Raw genomic sequence first — 22,160 nt, 5'->3', positions numbered from 1 at the left:
GATTGTGTGTTTAAGTTTATAGGATTGCATAGAGGTGTTACTGGCGGTTGGTTTAATAAACAAAAAGCCTGAACTAGCAACAAATGGGCATATGTATGTTGAAGGACATGCTCTGAATTTTGATACCCTCTTGAAATCTTCTCTTCATTGGCTTGTAAGCTTCTTGGCTTGTACACAGGAAGTAATGGTGTCTCACCACTTTATGTGGATGTATGTGGCATCCAGGTTGTGTTGTATGACTTTTAACTGCCCGAGAGCCTTAGGCTTTATGAAAGAATTTGTGGGTGATGATTTTTTATTGCAATGTTGCTTATAATTTTTGAAGGACAACTTATACAGCTTACAGATGAGGCATTTCACTGGGCAGAGATAATTAACATCCCAAGCAGTTTTATTCATTTTGACCTCTGAAAAAGAATCACACAACAGTTTTACTGCATGTTTTATTTATTATATTCGATGTAACCTTTTCCCTAAAGATTTCAAGATGTTTCTTTTCCCTTTATATTTCCATAGCCACCCAATGAAGCAGGTTTAGCTGAGAGATATACTGACTTGATTAAAATTCACCTAATGGGTTTTTATGACTAAGTAGACGCATGAAGTTTGATCTCCCCATGACACCAGATTCAAGAATTCATTGCTTATCAAGATAACACTATGTAACAAAATATTTTAAAAAATTATGTTCCTGTTTTGAAAGTGTTATTTCCTGTTTAAATGTGCACTACTTACTTTAAAAGCAGTTGTTATACTCCAGAAACTTCATTTTTGTGGCTGCCACAAACTACCCTGTTTCCCTGAAAATAAGACATCCCCAAAAAATAAGACCTAGTAGAAGTTTTGCTGAATTGCTAAATATAAGGCCTCCTCCGAAAGTAAGACCTAGCAAAGTTTTTGTTTGGAAGCATGCCCAGCGCCTGACAAACAGAACACCAGAGCATGCAGGATCTGTAAATGTACATACCAGTTGTACATGGAAATAATGGTGGTAGCAAGAAATTATTGATAGGATTCACAGTTTGTCTGGTTATGTTGGTTTGTGATGACAACTACTGTACCGTATATAATAAATGTTCATTTTTTGTTCAACAATAAATGTGAATTCTTCTTCATAGAAAAATAAGACATCCCCTGAAAATAAGACCTAGCACATCTTTGGGAGCAAAAATTAATATAAAACACTGTCGTATTTTCAGGGAAACACGGTATGTTGAATTGGTTGAGACTGAGATATTCACTGAAAAACTATAGCAAAATGTGCTGCAGGATGTCCTGCAAAAACAAAGTTTTGGCAGTTTAATAAACCTTTTTCATGTTTTTATGATACAACCAATTAGGAAATGACATTTATAACCCAGGAACAAAAATCGTGTCACATAGTGTAATGCATGAGTTAGGGAGTAAAATAACTGAACCAGCATGGCACATCGGTTTAAATACTAGACTAGTACTATGGAGAACAGACTATGAATGAAAATCCTATGGGGAACCTTAGGCAAGTTACTCTAAGTCTCAGAGGAAGGCAAAGGAAGACTGCTCTGAACAAATCGTGTCAAGAAAACCTTGTCAAGGGTTGCCATAGATCAAAAACAATTTCAAGGCACAAAACAAAACAAAAAAAGAGGAGGAGAGGAGGGAGGAACACGAGATAATTAAATAATATGGAAATGTCAGAGACAGGCATTCCTCATTCATGTCCTTACCAAACAGCCTTGATGGTACAATCCTTCCAAACATTTCAGCTAAGAAAACATATCTACAGCTCAACCATGGAGCTGGCAAGATCTAGGCATATAATCAAATGCCAAGGCTTGTGATCCATGACCAGATACACAAACGCAGCTAGCTTTTGGACTTGCGGAAAGGGACAACAACCCAGAAAGCTACGTAAAAAATCAACTGGTAGAATTAATAGATTGTAGGACCTCAGCTCTTATTCTTAAACTTCAAAACAAAACAAATCAGACTGTTTTTTCTTTTTGCTCTCTCTGTTTCACTTTGAAATTTCTCACAGGTCAAGATACAGGCAGTTTCGGATATTTACAAGCAAGCAACATACAGTAATTAGTTCTTTTCTCTCTTTTTCTCTTTTGCCAGTCTTAAAGAGAGAACTTTTTAAATACCTTCACTTGTGTGCATACATGGATTCAAAAACTGGACAAGCAGTGAGAATAATATACACAGCAAAATCAAAATGTAGAAACATACTGCACAGCTATAGTTTCCATATGCAAATTTCTAACCAACTAGAAAACCTTGAAATGACTCCAAAATCAGGAGAAAGTTTTACTTTTGCACAATGATCAAGGTTATGTGTGGAAATAGTAATGCTATATCAAACAAATAGCCAGTGTGAATAACTCATCAGAATTGGCTTAGTAAGACTTAGGTTCAAATTCCAAGTGAGCCGCAACAATGACCGCTGAGTTGTTACCTCCCATAGTATCTACAGGACACAGTTATAGCAGTTTGATACCACACTAATTGCCATTGCTCCCACCAGAATTAGGTTAGTAAATTGTACATTGTGTGCCAGAACACATAGCTATAGCAATTGAAGTGTTCAGCAGAGAAATATAAGCATTTCATCAAATTACATATCCCTAGGACTCCATAGGACAAAGCCTTGACAAGCAAACTGGTATCAAACTGAAATAACTATGCACTATTGTGATAACAAATGATAAGAGTACAATATCATTTCAAGTTCTGTAGATGTTGGAGAGAAGAGAAGTATAAGCCAGGGGCAAGGAACGTTTGTCCTTCAAGATATTTTGGACTTCAACTACTAAAAGGCCACCCACCCTCAGTATAAATAATAATAAATGCAGTGGTCCCTTGGCATACACTAGGAATTCATTCCAGGACCAAAATCCATAGATGCTCAATTCCCATTACATTCAAGGGTGTCTCTTATGCAGAATGGCAAAATCAAACTTTGAAATTTTTTGAATATTTTCAAACTGTGGATAGTTGAATCCGTGGATACGGGGAGGGGGGGATGACTACTACTGAGGTAATCTAAGTTAAAGTGTCAGTTCTAAAGAAATAGCTTTTCCCCCTTTCCTGTTTAGTCCATTTCAAAAACCTAAGCAACATTTTCCTAATTATGGTTTGGAGCAAAAGCTTAATATAGATAGAAGATGACATAGTGTATGTTATATTTTGGGCTACAACTACTTCAAGCCTTCAACAGCCATCCCACAATGAATGAATAAGTACAAGATGAAGAAAAGACTTACAAAACAGTACAAAATTATTGAAGAAACTACATAAAATTACCTACATAAACTATATTTAAACTATATAAAAACTACTTTAAACTATATAAAAACTACCATGAACTACCTAAGAAAATGAGAAAAATCTATCAACAATTTAATGATTGAGCACGATTTCTGTAATCCAGTGGAGTTATTTTCTATAAGATAAAAACTGTCTAACAGTTTTCTACAGTTTCTGTAAAATGGAAAAGCATGTAGAATGAGTTCTTCATGTTATCCTCTTCAGTGGTACAGGATGATAAACATAACGAAGCATTTTTACTGCAGGGTTTATAACTCAACATTTTCGTCAATATGAGCATAAAAGAAGTACTATATTTATGAATCTATGATTATTTTTCCAATCTTTAAAAATCTGCAAAGGAGCACATGATATACAAATTACACATCTGTCTAAATCTCTTCCCCAAATTTCTGCAGAGACTGAAAGGGGAGAAAACCCAAGCTAGTTCACCCCGCTCCCCGGATTCGATCCGCCGCCCTTTCAATCAGCAAGTTCAGTATCTCAGCGATTTAATCCGCTGCGCCACCAGGGGCTCATTTATTATATATAAGGTATATAATGAAACATAAATGACTTGGGACCCATCTCCAAAATGGGTATATATATGCAAATACAGGAAATCCACAACACTTTTGATCCCAAGCATTTTGGATAAATGTTTTCAGTACTCCAACTGTACCAAAAATATTGTAAATCTACCAAAAAAAATAAAAGAAGATGCAACTAAAGTGAAGGAAAAACCAGTGATTCTTTGTTACGTTGCCTGTTTCCTCTCTTTGGTTGTTTGGCAGAGAAGTCCTTCTTTCCAACCTTGGATACTGTGATGTCTCATGGGCCTTGTAGTCCCGTTCCTAGTACTATTGTGGCAGACGAAGAGGAAAACATAGGATTTACACTGTTTCAGCCAGAAACGGAGCCCCTGCACCTGCAGGATGTTTGCCCTCAAGAAGTTAGCCAAACAAGCCTTGGGCAGAATTCTCCCCCGTTTTCTCGAAAGGACAATTATAATAGAGATAGAGGAGCGAGGGAGGCGAATCGCCGAAGCGCCAGAATCGCAGCCAAACAATTAGCTGATTAGGTCTGCTTCCCTTGGGAAATTCTAAGGAGTCATGCATCTGGACAGAGATGAGTTTCACTTCTAGTTCTCCAGGGAAAGTGTTCTTCTGGCGGGAAACGAGACCCTATTTAGGGGTTTTGCCGCGAAGGAAACCTTGCGGAGTCAATTCGTCAGCTTCAGGAGTGAGATCGTGTGTAGACTTCGTACTCCAGTTCCTGTTCCCCGGATCAAGTTTCCAACTTTGCCTCGTTCCACGGACTTCTATGGACTCAGTTCTTGTTTCATGTTTGTCTTGTTTCAAGTTTGATCTTGCCAAGTTTCAAGTCTTGCCTTGCCTTGCGTTTTAAATACGGACCTTGCTTCCAAGTTCCAAGCCTTGTTTTCCAGTTTCCTTCGGATTTACCTTAAGCCTCGAAAGACTATGGACAGTTCCCCACACTATAGCTTGCCTAATAGTGTGTGTTTCGGTTAAGTGGATTATAACTTTGGACTCTAATATCACATATTGGACATTGTTTTCCTGGACTATATTTGACCTTTCCTGAAAGGTCTACTTCTGAACTATATTCTACACTTGTTTTTATTGACTTTATATATTTCCTTAATAAAGATATTAGATAGATTCTGGTCTCTGCGCATGGTTATTGGTGCTCCGCAGCCTGGGTCCTGACAGATACTTTTTCAACCAGTGGTGTCAAACTTGGGTCCCTCCAGGTTTTTGGACTTCATCTCCCAGGATTCCTGGCCATTGGACAAGCTGCCTAGGGCTTCTGGGAGTTGGGAGTCTGAAACATCTGAAGGGCCACAAGTTTGACCCCTCGGCTAACCCATAAGGGCTATGTCCAGTCTTTTGCGAGTCAACTGCTTATGAAGTTCTATGGATGCTGTTTCGTGTGTACTGTGGACTCAAATTCCTGCATTAGATATGGTAGAATGGTAGGACTAATACAGGGCCATCTTGTGTGATGTGTATTGCAAAGGAAGGGGGGCACAGGAGCACATTGCATTTGTTCTTTGGAGCGTTCCATGTATGGCAAGCTGTGACATCAGTGCCAGCAGACATTGATGTTTTTTCCAAGGATTCTGTGGACTTATCGGGCATTTCTTTATATTTTCTGATGATATGCTTTCCCTCTCCCAGGGGAACATGTATAAAATATATCACTACCCTTTGTCTCCTCTTTCTTCAACATAGTATAGACCTGCCCTGTAAAATTATTATTTTCTCCTATCCAAAGCCACAAAATTAGTCATGGGTGGTGCTTCACAAGGGGGAATGGGGAGAAAAAAAACTTGTATTTTGAGTGTTGAATTTCTAAGACTGTAATTTGTTGTTGTTTCTCATATACCACAATAAAAAATTATACACACACACACACAAAAAAAGAATTAATGTAGTTTGACAAATTTAACTGCCATGGCTCAATGCTATGGACCCATGGAATCTGTAGTTTGGTAAGGCACTAGTATTTATTTATTTATATACCACTTTTCTCACCCCTTAGGGGACTTAAAGCAGTTCACAACTTAGTAAATGACAAAGATTCAATGCCTCACATCCATATAAAAGAACATTACACGTTTAAAAGCAATAACATACAGTATAGCCAGAAATTAAATCACTGAAAACTAAACAAATATCAGCATAACCAGAATACACTAAAACATTAAGAATTAAGATATTTAAACATTGCATTGATCCCATGGTTTCCTTTAGCTGCTTGCGTATTGGTGTCATTCATCAAATGCCTGCTTACAAAGCCAAGTTTTGAGCTGTTTCCTGAATACCAGGAGGGATGGGACCAATCCAATCTCTCTGGAGAGGATGCCACCACCGAGAAGGCCCTGTCTCTCGTCCCCACAAATTGCACCTGCGAATGTGGTGGGACTGAGAGCAGGGCCTCCCCTGCCAATCTTAACACTCTAACTGGTTTATGAAGGGAGATGCGTTTGGAGAAGTAAGCTGGACCAGACACGTATAGGGCTTTATAAGATAAAGCCAGCTCGGTAGCAGACTAGCACTCTTTGTACTCTTTGACAGAGAAGGCTAAAGACTTTATGGTGGGGAAAACAAACCCTAGAGTTCCCACAATTCCATAGCATTGAGTTGGGGCAGTTAAAGTGGTGTCAAAATAATTTAATTCTACAGTGTACTGTCAGGACCCAGGCTACGGAGCACCAATAACCATGCGCAGAGGCCAGATTCTATTTAATATCTTTATTAAAGGAATATATAAAGTCAATAAAAACAAGTGAAGAATGAAGTTCAGAAGTAGACCTTTCAGGAAAGGTCAAATATAGTCCAGAAAAGCAATGTCCAATATGTGATATTAGAGTCCAAAGTTATAATCCAATAACCGAAACACACATTTTGCCAAGCAAAGTGTGGGGAAATGACAAGGTCCTTTAGTCCAATGGAGCTTGACAACAAGGCTGGAAAACAAACTAGATTCTTGGCAAACAAGACTTGATACGAGGCAACAAGAAGCAAGAAGCAACAAGGTCCGTGGCGAGGTCCGAAGAACAAGGCAGGCTTGGAACTAGAACAAGGTCCTGGAAACAAGGAACTGGAGTGGCGTAGTCCACACACGATCTTACTCCCGAAGCTGACGAATTGACTCCGCAAGGATCTCCTTGCGGTAAAACAGCTATATAGGATCTTGTTTTCCCGCCAAGGAACACTTTCCCTGGGGAACAAGAAGTGAAACCCAAGCTGTGTCCAGATGTATGACTCCTTAAGATTTCCCAAGGGAAACAGGCTTAATCAGCTAATTGTCTGGCAGCGATTCTGGCGCTTCGGCGATTCGCCTCCCTAGCGCCTCTATCTCGATTATAATTATCCCGGCGAGAGAACGGGGGAGAATTCTGCCCAAGGCTTGTTTGGCTGACTTCTTGAGGGCAAACATCCTGCAGGTGCAGGGGCTCCGATTCTGGCTGAATCGGTGGGAAACCAAAGTTTTCCTCTTCGTCTGCCACAATAGTACTAGGAACGGGACTACATGGCCCATGAGACATCACATTCATCTTAGGTCTCATTAATGCCTGGAAGGAAGACTGCCTCAGAACCCTTCATGCAGCACTTTGAAATCAAGCATGAAAGACAGGCAGGGACTAACTATAATAAAAATCAGACAAGGACCAATCCTTTAAATTATATGTGATAATGAATCTATCCAAATAAAAGTTCACATTCCATTAAGCATATCCAAAGATATAGCACTGTTGTGTTGTGAGAAAAATAAAACATCTCATAGTACCTTAAAGGTTAACAACTTTAATGCATAGTTTTTCACTAACCACAGCTCAATTAAATCCTCTGGTATCATAAATGTTAGCCTTAAATGTTTCGTAAGACTCTCTTCTATGGTTTTCCCAAGACTGACTACTTTCAAGGCCAGATCCTCAGGGCAGTATCAAAGTGGAAGGAATCAGAACTGATGCACAAATTAAATGCGGTATCATATTACTGGAAATGGAAGGAGAATTTAACAAAGGGTGAAATTAATTTAGACTGTGTCAAAGCTGTGTCAAAGCTTCTTCCAGTCAGCTGCTGTTTGTGTGCAATGTACATCTATATTTCTAATAGTTGTATATATACAGACATACTTGAGCTGCAATGGCAATCAAAGGAACAGTGCACAATAAGGCACATGTACATTCAGGACCTCTGATCAAGAATTTGAGAAATACCTCTATAATTAAGGGATACTGGCTAGAGTTACCCATCTGTGCACTTCTGCAAATCTCATTTCTCAGGTAAACCTAATTAAGATCTCCAGTGAACCAAAGCACACATTAGAGTGGGGTGGAAAATTCTTAGCCCTCCAGATGTTTTTAGCTAGAACTCCTATAAGCTCTTACCGCTGACTTGTAGCCCAAATACAGAGAAGGGTAAAGGTTCCTTAACTCTTCGTTAGAAAATATTGCACAGAATAGATAGATGCAAATGGACTGTAAGCATACATTGTCAATTCTTTTTCATATTGCAGCTGCAGCCCACACAAGGAAGAGCAGAGAATGACAAGTGTTTATTTAGTTTCCCAGAGGAAGAGCTGCCTCTTTTACAAATCAGGATGTAATGCAAATAATCACACATTACATCCTCCAGGTCACTATTTTGATTTCTCTGTGTGTGTTAACCTGAGGGTAAACATAAAACAACAACACAGAGCACATCATTTTGTTCAACAATTGATGAGATGAAATAATGGCAGAATCATGTTAAACTTAAACTTGTAAAGAAAGCAAAACAAAAATGTGGTTGCATCTTTCCAATGTAGTGATCTGTTCATATAAAGTAAATAGCAGTTCTCTATTTGAAAGTAAAAGCCTTCAGTTTATCTCAAACACATAATAGCATACAAGAAGCTCGGTCTCTCATTGAACATCGAGAAAACCAAAGTGCTCTTCCAGCAGTCACCAGCCAATCCCTCTACAATGCCAAAAATACAGTTTAATGGTGCAATATTAGATAATGTTGACCATTTTTGCTACCTTGACAGCCACCTCTCCACAAAAGTCAACATTAACACTGAAATACAACACCGCCTGAGGTCTGTGAGTGCAACATTCTTCCGAATGAAGCAGAGACTGTTCGAGGATCGAGACATCCATAGGGATACAAGGTGCTTGATTATAAAGCTATTGTCCTTCCAATCCTGTTATATGCCTGCAAGACATGGACCATCTACAGACATCACACTCAACTCCTTGAACAATTCCATCAGCGTTGCCTCCAAAAAAAAAAATCCTGCAAATCACTTGGGAAGACAGGTGGACAAATGTCAGTGTGCTGTAAGAAGCAAAGACCACCAGCACTGAAGCGTTGTTCCTACACCATCAACTCCGTTGAACTGGCCACGTTGTCTGAATGCCCGATCACCATCTCCTACAACAGTTACTATACTCCCAACTCAAAAATGGAAAACGTAATGCTGGTGGACAGGAAAAGAGATTTAATGATGAGCTTAAAGCTAACCTTAAGAACTGTGGCATAGACACCGAGAACTGGGAAGCCCTGGCCCTATGAACGCTCTTACTGAAGGTCAGCTGTGACCAGCAGTGCTGTGGAATTTGAAAATGCACAAATGGAGGGCAAAAGGGAGAAACGTGCCAAGAGGAAGGTGCATCAAGCCAACCCTGACCGAGACCGCCTTCCACCTGGAAGCCAATGTTCTCACTATGCAAGAACGTGGATCAAGAATAGGGTTCCACGGTCACCTCCAAGATATTACATTTGGAATGCCATCATACTCGGACAGTGAGGGATCGCCTAAATAGGTGAAGTGAGTACCACCTTCCAATAAGGAACAACTAAAGCAATTTATACATGTAAAATGGTAGCATTTATGACTAAGAAAAAAATTATATTTCACTTCATAGAAGTGTACAGTAAGACCCCATAACTGCAGAACCCACACCCATGGTTTCATTTACCTATGCCTAGGAGGGAAATTGTCACTCTAGATCAGGGGTGTCAAACTCATTTTGATCGAGGACTACATCAGCCTAATGGCTGCCTTCAAAGAGCCATTTGTAATTTTAAGACTGTATAAATATAACTATCTTGCCCTGGCATTTAACGCCTCGCAGGTCAAATGAAATGACACGATGGGTTGGATTCGGCCCACGGACCTTGTGTTTGACACATGTGTTCTAGATCCGTGGAAGTAATCATAAAAATTACAATGGAGGACATATCCAATTAAAAGATAGAATACATAACAAGGAACCGATAGGTCACAGATGTCAAACAAAAGGTCTGTGGGCCAAATCCAACTCACTATGTCATTTTATGTGGCTTTAAAACTTTCAATGTAAGGTAAACATTGTTACATTTATAAAGTCTTACAATTACAAATGGCCCTTTGAAGGAAACCATAAGGCTGGTTTGACACCCCTGCTCCTGATCCTCCAATGAAACTATGGTATGCTGGGACCAGAATGGAGACAGTTGGTTGTATCCTATCCACAGTTTCGTGAAATCATGGTCCAGCTGGGAATGTATCCCCAATTACTGTATTCCTTAGTTTCAGATATTTAACTACTCGTTTTCCACTCTTAATTCCAACAGTAAGAAAGAAGAAAAAATAATGGAGAAAAATTTTAGATTGTTTGGATGAAATTTATTTTCCATTTTTAGACCTCTTGTTTTAAGAATTTTAAGTAAACGCCAAATAAATCTATAGGACAGTAAATCATCATTCACTTTCTTGGGAACATATTCCCAAGAAAGCATACACAGGAAAGGTAAAGGTAGGTAAAGGTTTTCCCCTGACATTAGGTCTAGTCGTGTTCGACTCTAGGGGTTGGTGCTCATCTCCATTTCTAAGTTGGCATTGTCCGTAGACACCTCCAAAGTCGTGTGGCCGGTATGACTGCATGGAGCACCAATACATAATCGCCAATCTATATTCCTCGCATTCTAGTGCAGACAGCAAATTACACATTCAAATAAAGTAACATTTGATTTGAAGTCTCTGCATGGCATTATATATTCCTGCAGATCACTAAGGAATAGCTCGTAAGAATAACCAGAAGGGATTGTGTAGCTAGAAGCATTCAGATCGGGTTCAGCAAGCCAGGAATTACCAGCCTTCTAGATAACAATGGGAACAGTATGTTCCTGGGCAATGAAACTTTCTAGTCAATTTACAGGCAACACTAAAGAAGCTGAACACTCCTCACACCAGTCATATTTCACTTGTTTGTCAAGTGTTCATTTCATTTTATTTTTTCCCATGGCACCCTTGAAAGTTACAGAGTATAAATTTGTAGTGGCACTCATTCCAGAGGCATTTCTATATAGATCAGCAATCGGCAAGCTCTGGTTCAGACCCTGTTGCCAAGATCTGTTGATGCAGAACCTGCTGGTCCAGAGCTTAAACTGGTGAATGGGAGAAGGAGACTGGTTCCAGTTTAGAATCAGGACAGATTCATTTACATCCACGGAAAATAAATGGACTGGCATCTCAGTCCATTTGTGACATGATGCTGATTCACACATCGTTTCTGCTTCAGTTTTGGCATCTTCATGTTTTGATGGGTTCACAAAGGAAATCTAATTCTTACTAAAAGACTAAGTCCGCACGCAGCCTGTACCACTTTAGGACCAAAGATTGAATGCTCTGATGCACAAAAAGCTCCACAAACAATTATACTAAATACGAAATCCACAAAAAGGCAATATTTTGAGGTCATTAAAATTCTACAAAACTGCTCAAGATTTTATGTGTCGAGAATAAAAAGATAAAAACGTCCAGTTTTCTTTTTTTTTTTTTTTTTTTTGGTGAGATTTTCTAAACAGTTATATCTGGGATTAACCAGACTTCCATAATGGAAGCATGACATTCAACAAACCCTCCTAAGTTGAATATTGTCAAGTGAGCCCCCTTATATGAACCTCATTTACGGCCAATTTCAAAACAAGAAAAATCAGGTCCCAACTCAAAATGGAGTCTTTTTTTAAAAAAAAAATTATAAAACAAAGTTTTTATATTTTAAATTTTCTCATAATATGAATCCACCCTATCAACCATGCTAGATTGATATGTAACACACATAAGATAGTGTATTTCAGGAATGCCCAAGGTTTTAGGTCAGAAATCATATGCAGAACTTTAACAGGGCTATCTATCTATCTATATGCCACATTGCAGCTCCCCATTTCAGTCCTTCGAAATGCTGATGCATAAGCCTGTCTCCGTAGCCACTTGGCACTGCACAAAAGATTTTTAGACCATTATTTTGATGTCGCACTCTTTCACAGACACACCTAAATACAGGATATCCCCAAACATGTACAACTCTTAATTGCTACAGTGATTATTTGAAGACCAACTGAACAATTAATCTTGTAGTAATGATTTCATCAGATTTATGAACTCCTTCTTAAATTACAATTGTATGTAAGTAGTTCAAATTGTCACCTCTGCGTAGCAATGCACTGCTCGCATTGCTGAAGCACAGAATTGCAAACCCTGCTTAAACATTTCTCTTTTACTTTCATGGCACTTCTCTAATATTATAATCTCTAATCCTGTGTATACATTTCAGGAGGGGGATACAAAAACTTTTTTTCCAGAATTTTAAACTGCTACGTGTGGATACATTTTTATTGGGGACATATGCGTGCGCGCGCGCGCACACACACACACACACACACGTGTGTGTGTGTGTGCATCCTATAATTCCTTATTTTTGTGATAGATAGATAGATAGATAGATAGATCGCTCAAGAAATACAATGCCAAAGGTCATGAGGTTATGGCCACAATCTCAAATTACTGACTTCCACAAATGTAAACACAGGACTAAAGCTTTATAAATGACAGCTAAACAGAAATTTAATTTGAATAATAGCCTAACTTTCAGAAGAACTTGAAAAAAATTACTTTTGGGAGAGTACAACTCACATGACCCATAGTGAAGAGTGTGCAGAATCTGAAAAAGGTACATTTGTACATTTGTGCCATACATTAAAAAAAAAAACCTCAACCAGAATATTCAGCCACTGGAGCATTCTGGGAACTGTAAAACAAAAAAAACTTTTTTTTTCTAATTCTGCTTCTTAATAGCAAACACTGGGGACATACCGGGAGGAAGAGAGGTGTTACTTTCATGGCTTACGTGTAAAATTTCTGGAGACACCCGGTTGACCACTTCTGGAAATAGGATAGATTTGTGGAAGGATCCTACAGCACTCTTTGATTTCTTAATATTTCCAAGATAGCTTAACGGAAAATTCAACAGGAAGACTTTTTAATTTTTTTTCTTGTGAGAATGAGAGCAGTGGAAGCTTTCTTTTCCTAACACTTTTCAGATTTCGAAGACATGGTGAAAAGCATTTGACTGAAACTATGCTATGTTGAAGAAAATGAAAGGTTTTTTAAATGATGGAAAGTGAAAAGAACACAAACATTATTTATTGCCTCTTGACTAGAAAGTGGAGAGTATACACTGGATGGAAAGTGGGAAATGGCCAGTCTCAGACCCTAACCATATAACCTACCATAAGGGAGTCCCATTTTTCAAGCATAGACACAGCCTTCCAGTTCTGTGTTTATTCCTCCCATGCCTAGTATTTTAAATGCATCAGTATATTAGTGACAGAGCAGAGAACATGATTCATCATGATCTAGGAACAAAACCCTATTTTCAAGTTATAAATGTTCAGTTTGTAAAGTATTGACTTTACACATCCCCTGGAGAAAAGGCATTTAAACAAACCAGCTTTTCTAAACACACATATATGGAAGTGAGACTCCTTTCCTAAATTGGTCTTATCTCTGCCAGGATATGATCATGTGGATTTTACTTCTGGCATCAAGCTATATAAACTACAATCTTAAAATTACTCAAAGAGACCACAGTGTACTAGGGGCACATCTGCACTGACCACTTAAGTCAGTTTCAAACCAGCACTGAAGAAAGTAGTTTCCTTGTGCAGATGATTACATTGGTAAGCCTACCGAGTCAGTTTTAAACTTTTTTTAACCATGTTAGAAGAGACTTGAGAACATATTGCAAGTCGCTTCTAGTGTGAGAGAATTGGCCATTTACACAGACGTTGCCCAGGGGACGCCCTTATGTGTTATCATCCTGCTGGGCAGCTTCTCTCATGTCCCTGCAAGCTAGAGCTGACAGGCGGGAGCTCACCTCACCGCACAGATTTGAAGCAACAACCTTCAGGTCAGCAACCCAACCTTCAGGTCAGCAGTCCAGCTGGCACAAGGTTTAACCCATTGTGCCACTGCAGTTCTTACAGTTTTAAACAATGGATGATAAATTGACATTCTATTAGTATTATGTTTAAATCTTTGTACTATGTATTTTAATGGTATTGTGTTTAAGGTGTGTTGTATCCTGCCTTGAGCCACGAGGAGAGGTCTGTAACAAATAAAATAAAACTACAACAAAATTGATGTATCGGTATACTTTAAAAGTTTATACATGATATATGTTTCCTTCAAAGCAAAAAAAACTTTACCAGATGTCTTTTTAACCAAAGCCTGGACCTGACCAACTTTACTTAGATGAAGCCATGATGCCAAATCAGCTGTTCTAAAACTGTTCCCAGGAACAATGAAGCAATAATTTAAATAGGTATTTGTACCACATGGATTACCTTTACCTAACCAAACAAAAACTATTTCGGGGAAGGACCTGAGAACCTGAAGGGTTTTCTGTGCAAGAGAAACCCTTTAAAAGATATTAATTTCTAGATACAGAAAATACATCCTCGCCCAACAGTGGAACAGAGTTTCTACATTTTTTTCTGGATTTTGGACAGTACAATGGAAAACATGCTATAAATAGGCTAATACTCTGGAGAAACTGACATAACTCACAACATCAAGCAAAAGTGATTTTTGCACCTGCTATTCAATTACCAAAACAGAAATTGAGGTGTGGACACAACAGAAAGGAGAAAAATGAACTTTATCATCCGTTTCTTACTACATAGTTTGTAATTATCATCCAGTTCCTACATATGCATCTTATACGAAGCCATCAATCTGCTAATTTAACTCCTCTTCCTGGTTTTTTTTTTCTCCTTTCAAATACAAATTTTCAGAAGGAATATCAGAAAAGGGTAAACTGTCTATCCCTTTCTAATTACAGTATTTTTATCCACTTTTCTTTGCAATAAAAAACAGTCACTGGCTGAATCAAAGGCAAGCAAGACACAAGGACCCTGAACTGACATAAACATGAATGCAAATGCCGGTTTTGTGTTGCATCTCTATTTGGACAGTCGAAATCACAACATTGCTTCAAACACACAAAATCTAACCCATTCTTAGCAAGGCCAGATTAATGGGTCACCCAGTATTTCTCATGTACACTGAGGCGGTTCAACCACCAGGCCAACTAGGCATTTGCCTGTGGCGCCATCTTGTTGGGGGCGCCATCGAGGCAACTCCTTGTCTCCTGTGGCCTGCCTCCGCAAGGTATTGAACTGCTTTTTCTGTTGATTTGTTGTAAAACATGATATTTTAGTGCTTAATTTGTAAAATCTTAATGTAATTTGATGTTGAATAGGCTTTTCCTTAATCCTTCCTTATTATCAAACATTTTCGCTTATCCAACGCTTTTATTTTTCAGTGATTGGTTGGGGGGGGGGGGGCGCCAAAATTCTGTTCGCCTACACTTGAAAAATACCTAGGGCCGGCTCTGCATGTACACAAAAGTAGCCCTGTGAAGCTCATTTGGGACACCAAACTATGTTTGATATGCAAAGGAAGCACTGGAGATCTAATTTAAGAGACCAAACTTTTTTCCTCTCTACAAATTATTTTGAACTTGTTTTCCAATACAGTTAGCTTTAAAAAATCCAGTCACAAGCATCAAGTGGATGATCAAGAAATTAAGAGGCATGCATGTGATCCATGAGAGTTTCAAGAGCCTACCGGAATTTACCATTCAAAAACATTATATAATGTGTTGTTGAAAGCTTTCATGGCCAGAATCACTAGGTTGCTGTGAGTTTTCCGGGCAAAAGCCAAAGTTGACCACACGGGTAGCTGAAATAGTGATATTTATAAGTAAACTCCCAGGATTCAATAGCATCTAGTTCCAAGTGGCATCAAACAGCATTCATTCTACAAGGTAGGCCCCTTCTACACTGCTCTATATCCCAGGATCTGATCCCAGGTTATCTGCTTATCCCAGATTATCTAGCAGTAGAAACACATATAATCTAGTTCAAAGCAGATAACCTAGGATCAGAAACTGTGATATAGGGCAATGTAGAAGGGGCCAACATCGTAGAATGAATGCAGTTTGACACCACTTGAACTAAATGCTATCATATCCTGGGAGTTGTGATTTGCAAAGGCTTGCCTGCCCAATAGTGCTGATGTCTCACTACACCATAAATCCCAGGATTCCATAGTACTAAGCCATAGCAGTTAAAACTCAGTCAAAACTGCATTCATTCTACAGTGCAGGTGCACCCATGACTTTCTAATTTTCAACGTACAGAAACTTTGTTTCATGCAGAAAGTTATGAAAAATACTGCATTGAAAAATTCCCTTCAGGTTATGCTTATAATGAGAACAGCAACAGATTTTCCACTGAGTCCTGGGTCCCATTTCCAAGATATTTTAACAGATTTTTAAAATACAAATGATATTTCATTCTGTTTTAATTTGTGAATTTATAGATTTCAAACTGTATTGAAATGTTTTTCATATAAGCAGCTTTGAATCTCCTTGCGGAGAGAAAAAGTGGGGAATAAATAAAGATAATCATCATCATCATCTTAGTAAAGGTAAAGGTTTCCCTGACGTTAAGTCCAGTCATGTCCGCCTCTGGGGGTTGGTGCTCATCTCCATTTCTAAGCCGAAGAGCCGGCGTTGTCCATAGACACCTCCAAGGTAGGAGCCCCCAGATGGCATAGTGGACTAAGTGACTTGAAGGTTGGGTTACTGACCTGAAAGCTGCCAGGTTCGAATCCCACCTGGGGAGAGTGCGGATGAGCTCCCTCTATCAGCTCCAGCTCCATGAGGGGACATGAGAGAAGCCTCCCACAAGGATGGTAAAAACATCAAAAAAAACATCCGGGCGTCCCCTGGGCAACGTCCTTGCAGACGGCCAATTCTCTCACTCCAGAAGCAACTCAAGTTGCTCCTGACATGGAAAAAAAAAAAAAAACCTCCAAGGTCATGTGGCTGGCATGACTGCATGGAGCGCCATCATCATCTTACCTCTCTAAAAATATGGGTACATTAGAGTCTCACTTATCCAACATAAACGGGCCGGAGAATGTTGGATAAGGGAAATGTTGGGTAAGAAGGAGGGATTAAGGGAAAGCCTGTTAAATGTAAAATTATGTTATGATTTTACAAATTAAGAACCAAAACATCATGTTTTACAAGTCTGCCACTTGTTTGGGAGTGTGGCTGCACTTGTGTTGTTGTTGGGGGCATGTTGGCCTGCTGCGCGTTGCTGCCTAGAGAAAAAACTATGGATCCAGGCAAGCGGCAGACTGCGCTGAATAATACAGAATGTTGGATAAGTGAAGGTTGGATAAGCGAGACTCTACTGTATTTTGAAATCTTGAAAAAAAATTCAAACTACTGTATTTCCCAAGCATTTCAGATAAGAGATACTCAAGCCCCTTCTAGGGTCCTTCCCCAATTATCTGTTTTAAACTGGAATATATGACTCCCCACTGCCAGAAAACCAGATATAAATGGATAATTTGGGATCAGTTCCTGGGATATAGGGGCAGTGTGGAAGGATCCCTACACTGCCATATCATAATAATATCATTATGATGTAATACAATGTAATAATAATAATACACTATTATAATTGTATATTTATATTACATGTAATATTACTAATAATATTGCAATATAGTCGTATAGTACAATATAATAATATATAGTGCTTATATTGTGCTATACTAATAGTATAATATATTTTATGTATATATAATTTGTAAACTGCCCTGAGTCCCCTTCGAGGTGAGAAGGGCTGGATATAAATGTCGCTAATAAATAATAAATAAATATAAAATCCAGATTAACTCAGTTGAAGTGGATTATATGGCAATGCAGACTCATATAATCCAGTTCAAAGCAGATAACGTGGACTGTCTGATTTGATAATCTGGATTATATGGCAGTGTAAAAGGGGCCTCAACTTGTACCTGGGGATCAGTTAGTATGTGCTGCTGCCTGCCTACATTACGCAGACAGCAGATCCTGTCTGGTCTTAGAAGCTTAAATGGGATCACTGGGTTGCTGTAAGATTTCCGGGCTGTATGGCAATATTCCAGAAGCATTATTTCCTGACATTTCGCCTGCATCTATGGCAGGCAGCCTCAGAGGTTGTGAGGTCTGTTGGAAGCTAGTCAAGTGGGATTTATATATCTGTGTAATGTCCAGAGTGGGAGAAGAACTCTTGTCTGTTTGAGGCAGGTGTGAATGCTGCAATTGGCCACCTTGATCAGTACTGAATAGCCTTTCAGCTTCAAGGTCTGGCTGCTTATTATCTGGGGGAATCCTTTGTTGGGAGGATCAAACAGATGAGAGTTCTTTTTCCCAGCCTAAACATTACACATATATATAAACCTCAATTGCCTAGTTCCCAACAGATCTCACAACCTCTGAGGATGCTTGCCATAGATGCAGGCGAAACGTCAGGAAAGAATGCTTCTGGAACATAGCCATACAGATCGGAAAACTCACAGAAACCCAGTGATTCCGGCCATGAATCCCTTTGACAACACATTAAATCGGATCAGCCACTGCTTATGAGCAAAACCCATGAAATTCCTGGGGTTGCCATAAATTGACAGGCAATTTAAAGGTATACACACATGCAAAAATGACGGGAAATGGTCCTGGGGTGCATCTACACTGTCGAATTTGTGCAGATTGGACACCACTTTAGCTGTCATGGCTCAAAAGCTATAGAAGCATGTAGTCCAAAACACCTGGTAGTTTGGTGAAGCTCTTTGTCAGAAAAAGCTAAAGCCCATGTTAAACTACAAGTGCTATGATTTCATTGCATTGAATTAATTATATAGTGTAGATGCAACCCTAAAGGTGGGGAAAGTTACTTTTGGGGATTCTGAGAGGTGCAATCCTAACAAGATATTCAATAAAAGGAAATATAGATATAAGAGGACAGATCGAGGTGCTGGGAGGCACTCTGCAAGCACTGCTGCCCTTATTGCCACTCACGGAAGTCAAAAAACCCAGGAAGGAGGGAGCAGGGAAGGGAGGGTTTTCCCTCTCGCCCTCTCTGCCCGTCCTTCCTTGCCAAGGGGCAGGGCGAAAGAGGCTCGTCCGAAGCAGGCTTAGCAGCGCCTTCCTTCCGCTTTCCCGGCTCAAAGGGAATCCCCGCTCTGACGCGCAAGGCGACAATCCCCAGGAAAAAAAACTGGCTTGGAAAGGCAGCCTAGAATAGGACGGGCGCTAGGACCAGGGGGGAGACCTCATCCAAAGCCCACCCAGACATAGACAGGCAGACAAGACCTCCCTCTCCTTTTCTATTCTATTCTGGGAAAATGCAGCCGGACCCCTGTATCCACGGGTTCCTGAATTCAAGGACTCAACTACCCGCGGTGTGCAAAAAAAAAAAAAAATTCCCATCACAAGCTTTGATTATAAATGTGTTCTCGAAGGCTTTTCAAGGCCGGAATTACTGAGTTCCTGTGAGGTTTCCGAGCTGTATGGCCATGTTCCAGAATCATTCTCTCCTGACATTTCGCCTGCATCTGTGGCAGGAATCTCAGAGATAATGAGGTATGTTGGAAACTAGTCAAGTGGGGCTTATATATCTGTGGAATGCCCAGAATGAGAGAAAGAACTCTGGTCTGTTTGAGGCAAGTGTGAGTGTTGCAATTGATCACTTGATTAGCATTGAATAGACTTCCAGCTTCAAGATCTGGCTGCTTACTGCCTGGGGGAATCCTTTGCTGGGAGGTTTGATTATAAACATTGTGCCATTGTATACCACAGGACTTGAGTATCCGTGGGTTTTGGTATTTGTGGGGCATTCAATAGCCCTTCAGCTTCAAGGTCTGGCTGCTTCCTGCACAGAGGAATCCTTTGTTGAGAGGTTTGATTATAAACATTGCGCAATTGTATACCACAGGACTTCAGCACCCGCAGGTTTTAGTATCCGCTGGGCACTGAATAGCCTTTCACCTTTAAGGCCTGGCTGCTTTCTGCCTAGGGAATCCTTTATTGGGAGGTTTCATTATAAACATTGCCGCATTGCACACCACAGGACTTGAGCATCCACGGGTTTCGGTATTCGCGGGGCACTGAATAGCCTTTCAGCTTCAAGGTCTGGCTGCTTTCTGCCCAGGGGAAATCCTTTGTTGATTTTAATATTTATATCAGGCTTTTGTAATGTTTTGCCATTGTGTTTAAATGTGGTGTATGCATATGTTTAATGGCTTTAAATAATTTTAATTCATAGCTATATGTTATATGCATGTTGGCACTGGATTTTTGCCAGTAATATGTTGTAAACCTCCTTGATTTCCCCCCTCCAGGGGTGAGAAATGCAATATATAAATATAGAGGTGGCGCAGTGTGTTAAAGCGCTGAGCTGCTGAATTTGCAGACTGAAAGGTCCCAGGTTCAAATCCCAGGAGCAGAATGCGCGCCCGCTGTTAGCCCCAGCTCCTGCAACCTAGCAGTTCGAAAACATGCAAATGTGAGTAGATCAATAGGTACCGCTCCAGCAGGAAGATAAGGGCGCTCCATGCAGTCATGCCAGCCACATGACCTTGGAGGTGTCTACGGACAACGCCGGCTTTTTGGCTTAGAAATGGAGATGAGCACCAACCCCCAGAGTTGGTCACGACTGGACTTAACGTCAGGGGAAAACCAACCTAAATAAATAGTAGATGCAAAACTACAACTCCCAGCATTCCATTGCATGAAGCCTTGGCTGTTAAAGTGCATTCATTCTACAGTATAGATCAGGCATGGGCAAAATTTTGTCCTCCAAGTGTTTTGGACTACAACTCCCACAATTCCTAAGAGCCAGCCCTCCAGGTGTTTTGGACTACAACTCTCACAATTCCTAACAGCCTACCGGCTGTTAGGAATTGTGAGGGTTGTAGTCCAAAACACCTGGAGGGTTGAAGTTATAGATGCACCGCCCAAAACAAATAATTTAAAATATATACTCACATCATCAAACAAGGATCCCACGTTGGCTGTCACCAGCAAGACCCCAGTGTGGGCGGTTGCCCCTTTCACAGCCATGGCTTTGGGGGCCCCCCAAATCGTTGCCTCTCTCAATGAGTAGAGATTATATCTACTTAAAGAGACAGTAGCCCAGGAAGAGTGATGATGATGATGAAGTCCCAAAGGCAGAGGAGCTGCATGCAAGTAAGTCCAAAGGAAGTTCAGATGAGAGTGGGAAGGGGGGGGTCTTACTCAGCCCTGCCAAGAAAGGCACAACTCCAAGAACCTATCAAAGTGGAGTGAGGTTTGGAGGAGGGATCTGATGGGATTGGAGCAAGGGGAGGGGGCCCTCCTCCTCCTCCTCCTGGATCCCTCCACTCGAGTCTCCCAGCCGAAGAGGGTCTGATGGGTCTCCAAGCCAGAGGCACCCCTTCTGGGGGCTCTCTCAGCGCCGTCTCCTCCCCATGCTTGAGCCGGATCAGCACCCGGCTGCCTCTGTTGGCTTCGGTTCGTCTCCTGTTGCCCCCTAGGCTCAGATCGCCAGCCCTGGAGGGTTCCTGCCTGGGAAGTCGCTGCTGTAGCTCCCTTTGCTGCTGCTGGTGGTGGTGGTAGTAGGCTCCTTATGCATGGAGGGGAGGAAGAATGGGCTCGAAAGAGACGGAGAGAGAATAGGCTCTGGCAGCGTCCTGGCTCCTATAGGCAAAATGGAATGGGAGACCGATGCAAGCGGAGCAAAGGCCCCTCCCCTCTCCTTTCCCTTTCCTCTCTCTCTCTCTCTCTCTCGCTCTGCTTGCCTGCAATAACAGCCCGAGAGGCGGCGCGACGAGAACCGCGACACTGGCCTGACGTCACGGACCCGACACGGCTCGTCTTAAAGGGGCGATACCGAGTGGGGCCCACTTCGGAGAGAAAGGTTAAAAAGAAAAAGAAACGTGCTTTGAATTAAGAAAGAATGTGTCCTAAACTGGGACCCTTCCAAGCAGACCCTATAAGGCAACCATAAGGGCAATGTGGCCCTCAGTAAAATAAGCTTGACACCCTGTTTTAAAAGCATAAGCCATCTCCTAGGCCCCTTCCACATCTGGATAAAATCCCACATTATCTGCTTTGAACTGGAATACATGGCAGTGTGGACTCAGGGCCCTTC

At 40.6% G+C, this 22,160-nt stretch overlaps 1 protein-coding gene across 2 annotated transcripts in view; it reads right to left on the bottom strand.

Annotated features, from left to right (window-relative positions):
• inpp5a (inositol polyphosphate-5-phosphatase A) overlaps positions 1-21,833 on the bottom strand; it is a 330,149-nt gene extending 308,316 nt beyond the window's left edge. For both annotated transcript variants that reach the window (XM_008106714.3, XM_008106713.3), the window contains exon 1: positions 21,017-21,833. In XM_008106714.3, the coding sequence (XP_008104921.1) occupies positions 21,017-21,091 (75 nt within the window). In that variant the 5' untranslated portion in view covers positions 21,092-21,833. The remainder of the gene's footprint in view (positions 1-21,016) is intronic.
• Between the last annotated feature and the right edge of the window lie 327 nt (positions 21,834-22,160).

Source organism: Anolis carolinensis, chromosome 3, assembly GCF_035594765.1.
Source record: "Anolis carolinensis isolate JA03-04 chromosome 3, rAnoCar3.1.pri, whole genome shotgun sequence".
Lineage (NCBI taxonomy): Eukaryota > Metazoa > Chordata > Lepidosauria > Squamata > Dactyloidae > Anolis > Anolis carolinensis.
The sequence above is the reverse complement of the archived record's forward strand: the minus strand, read 5'-3'. Positions and strand labels throughout refer to the sequence as shown.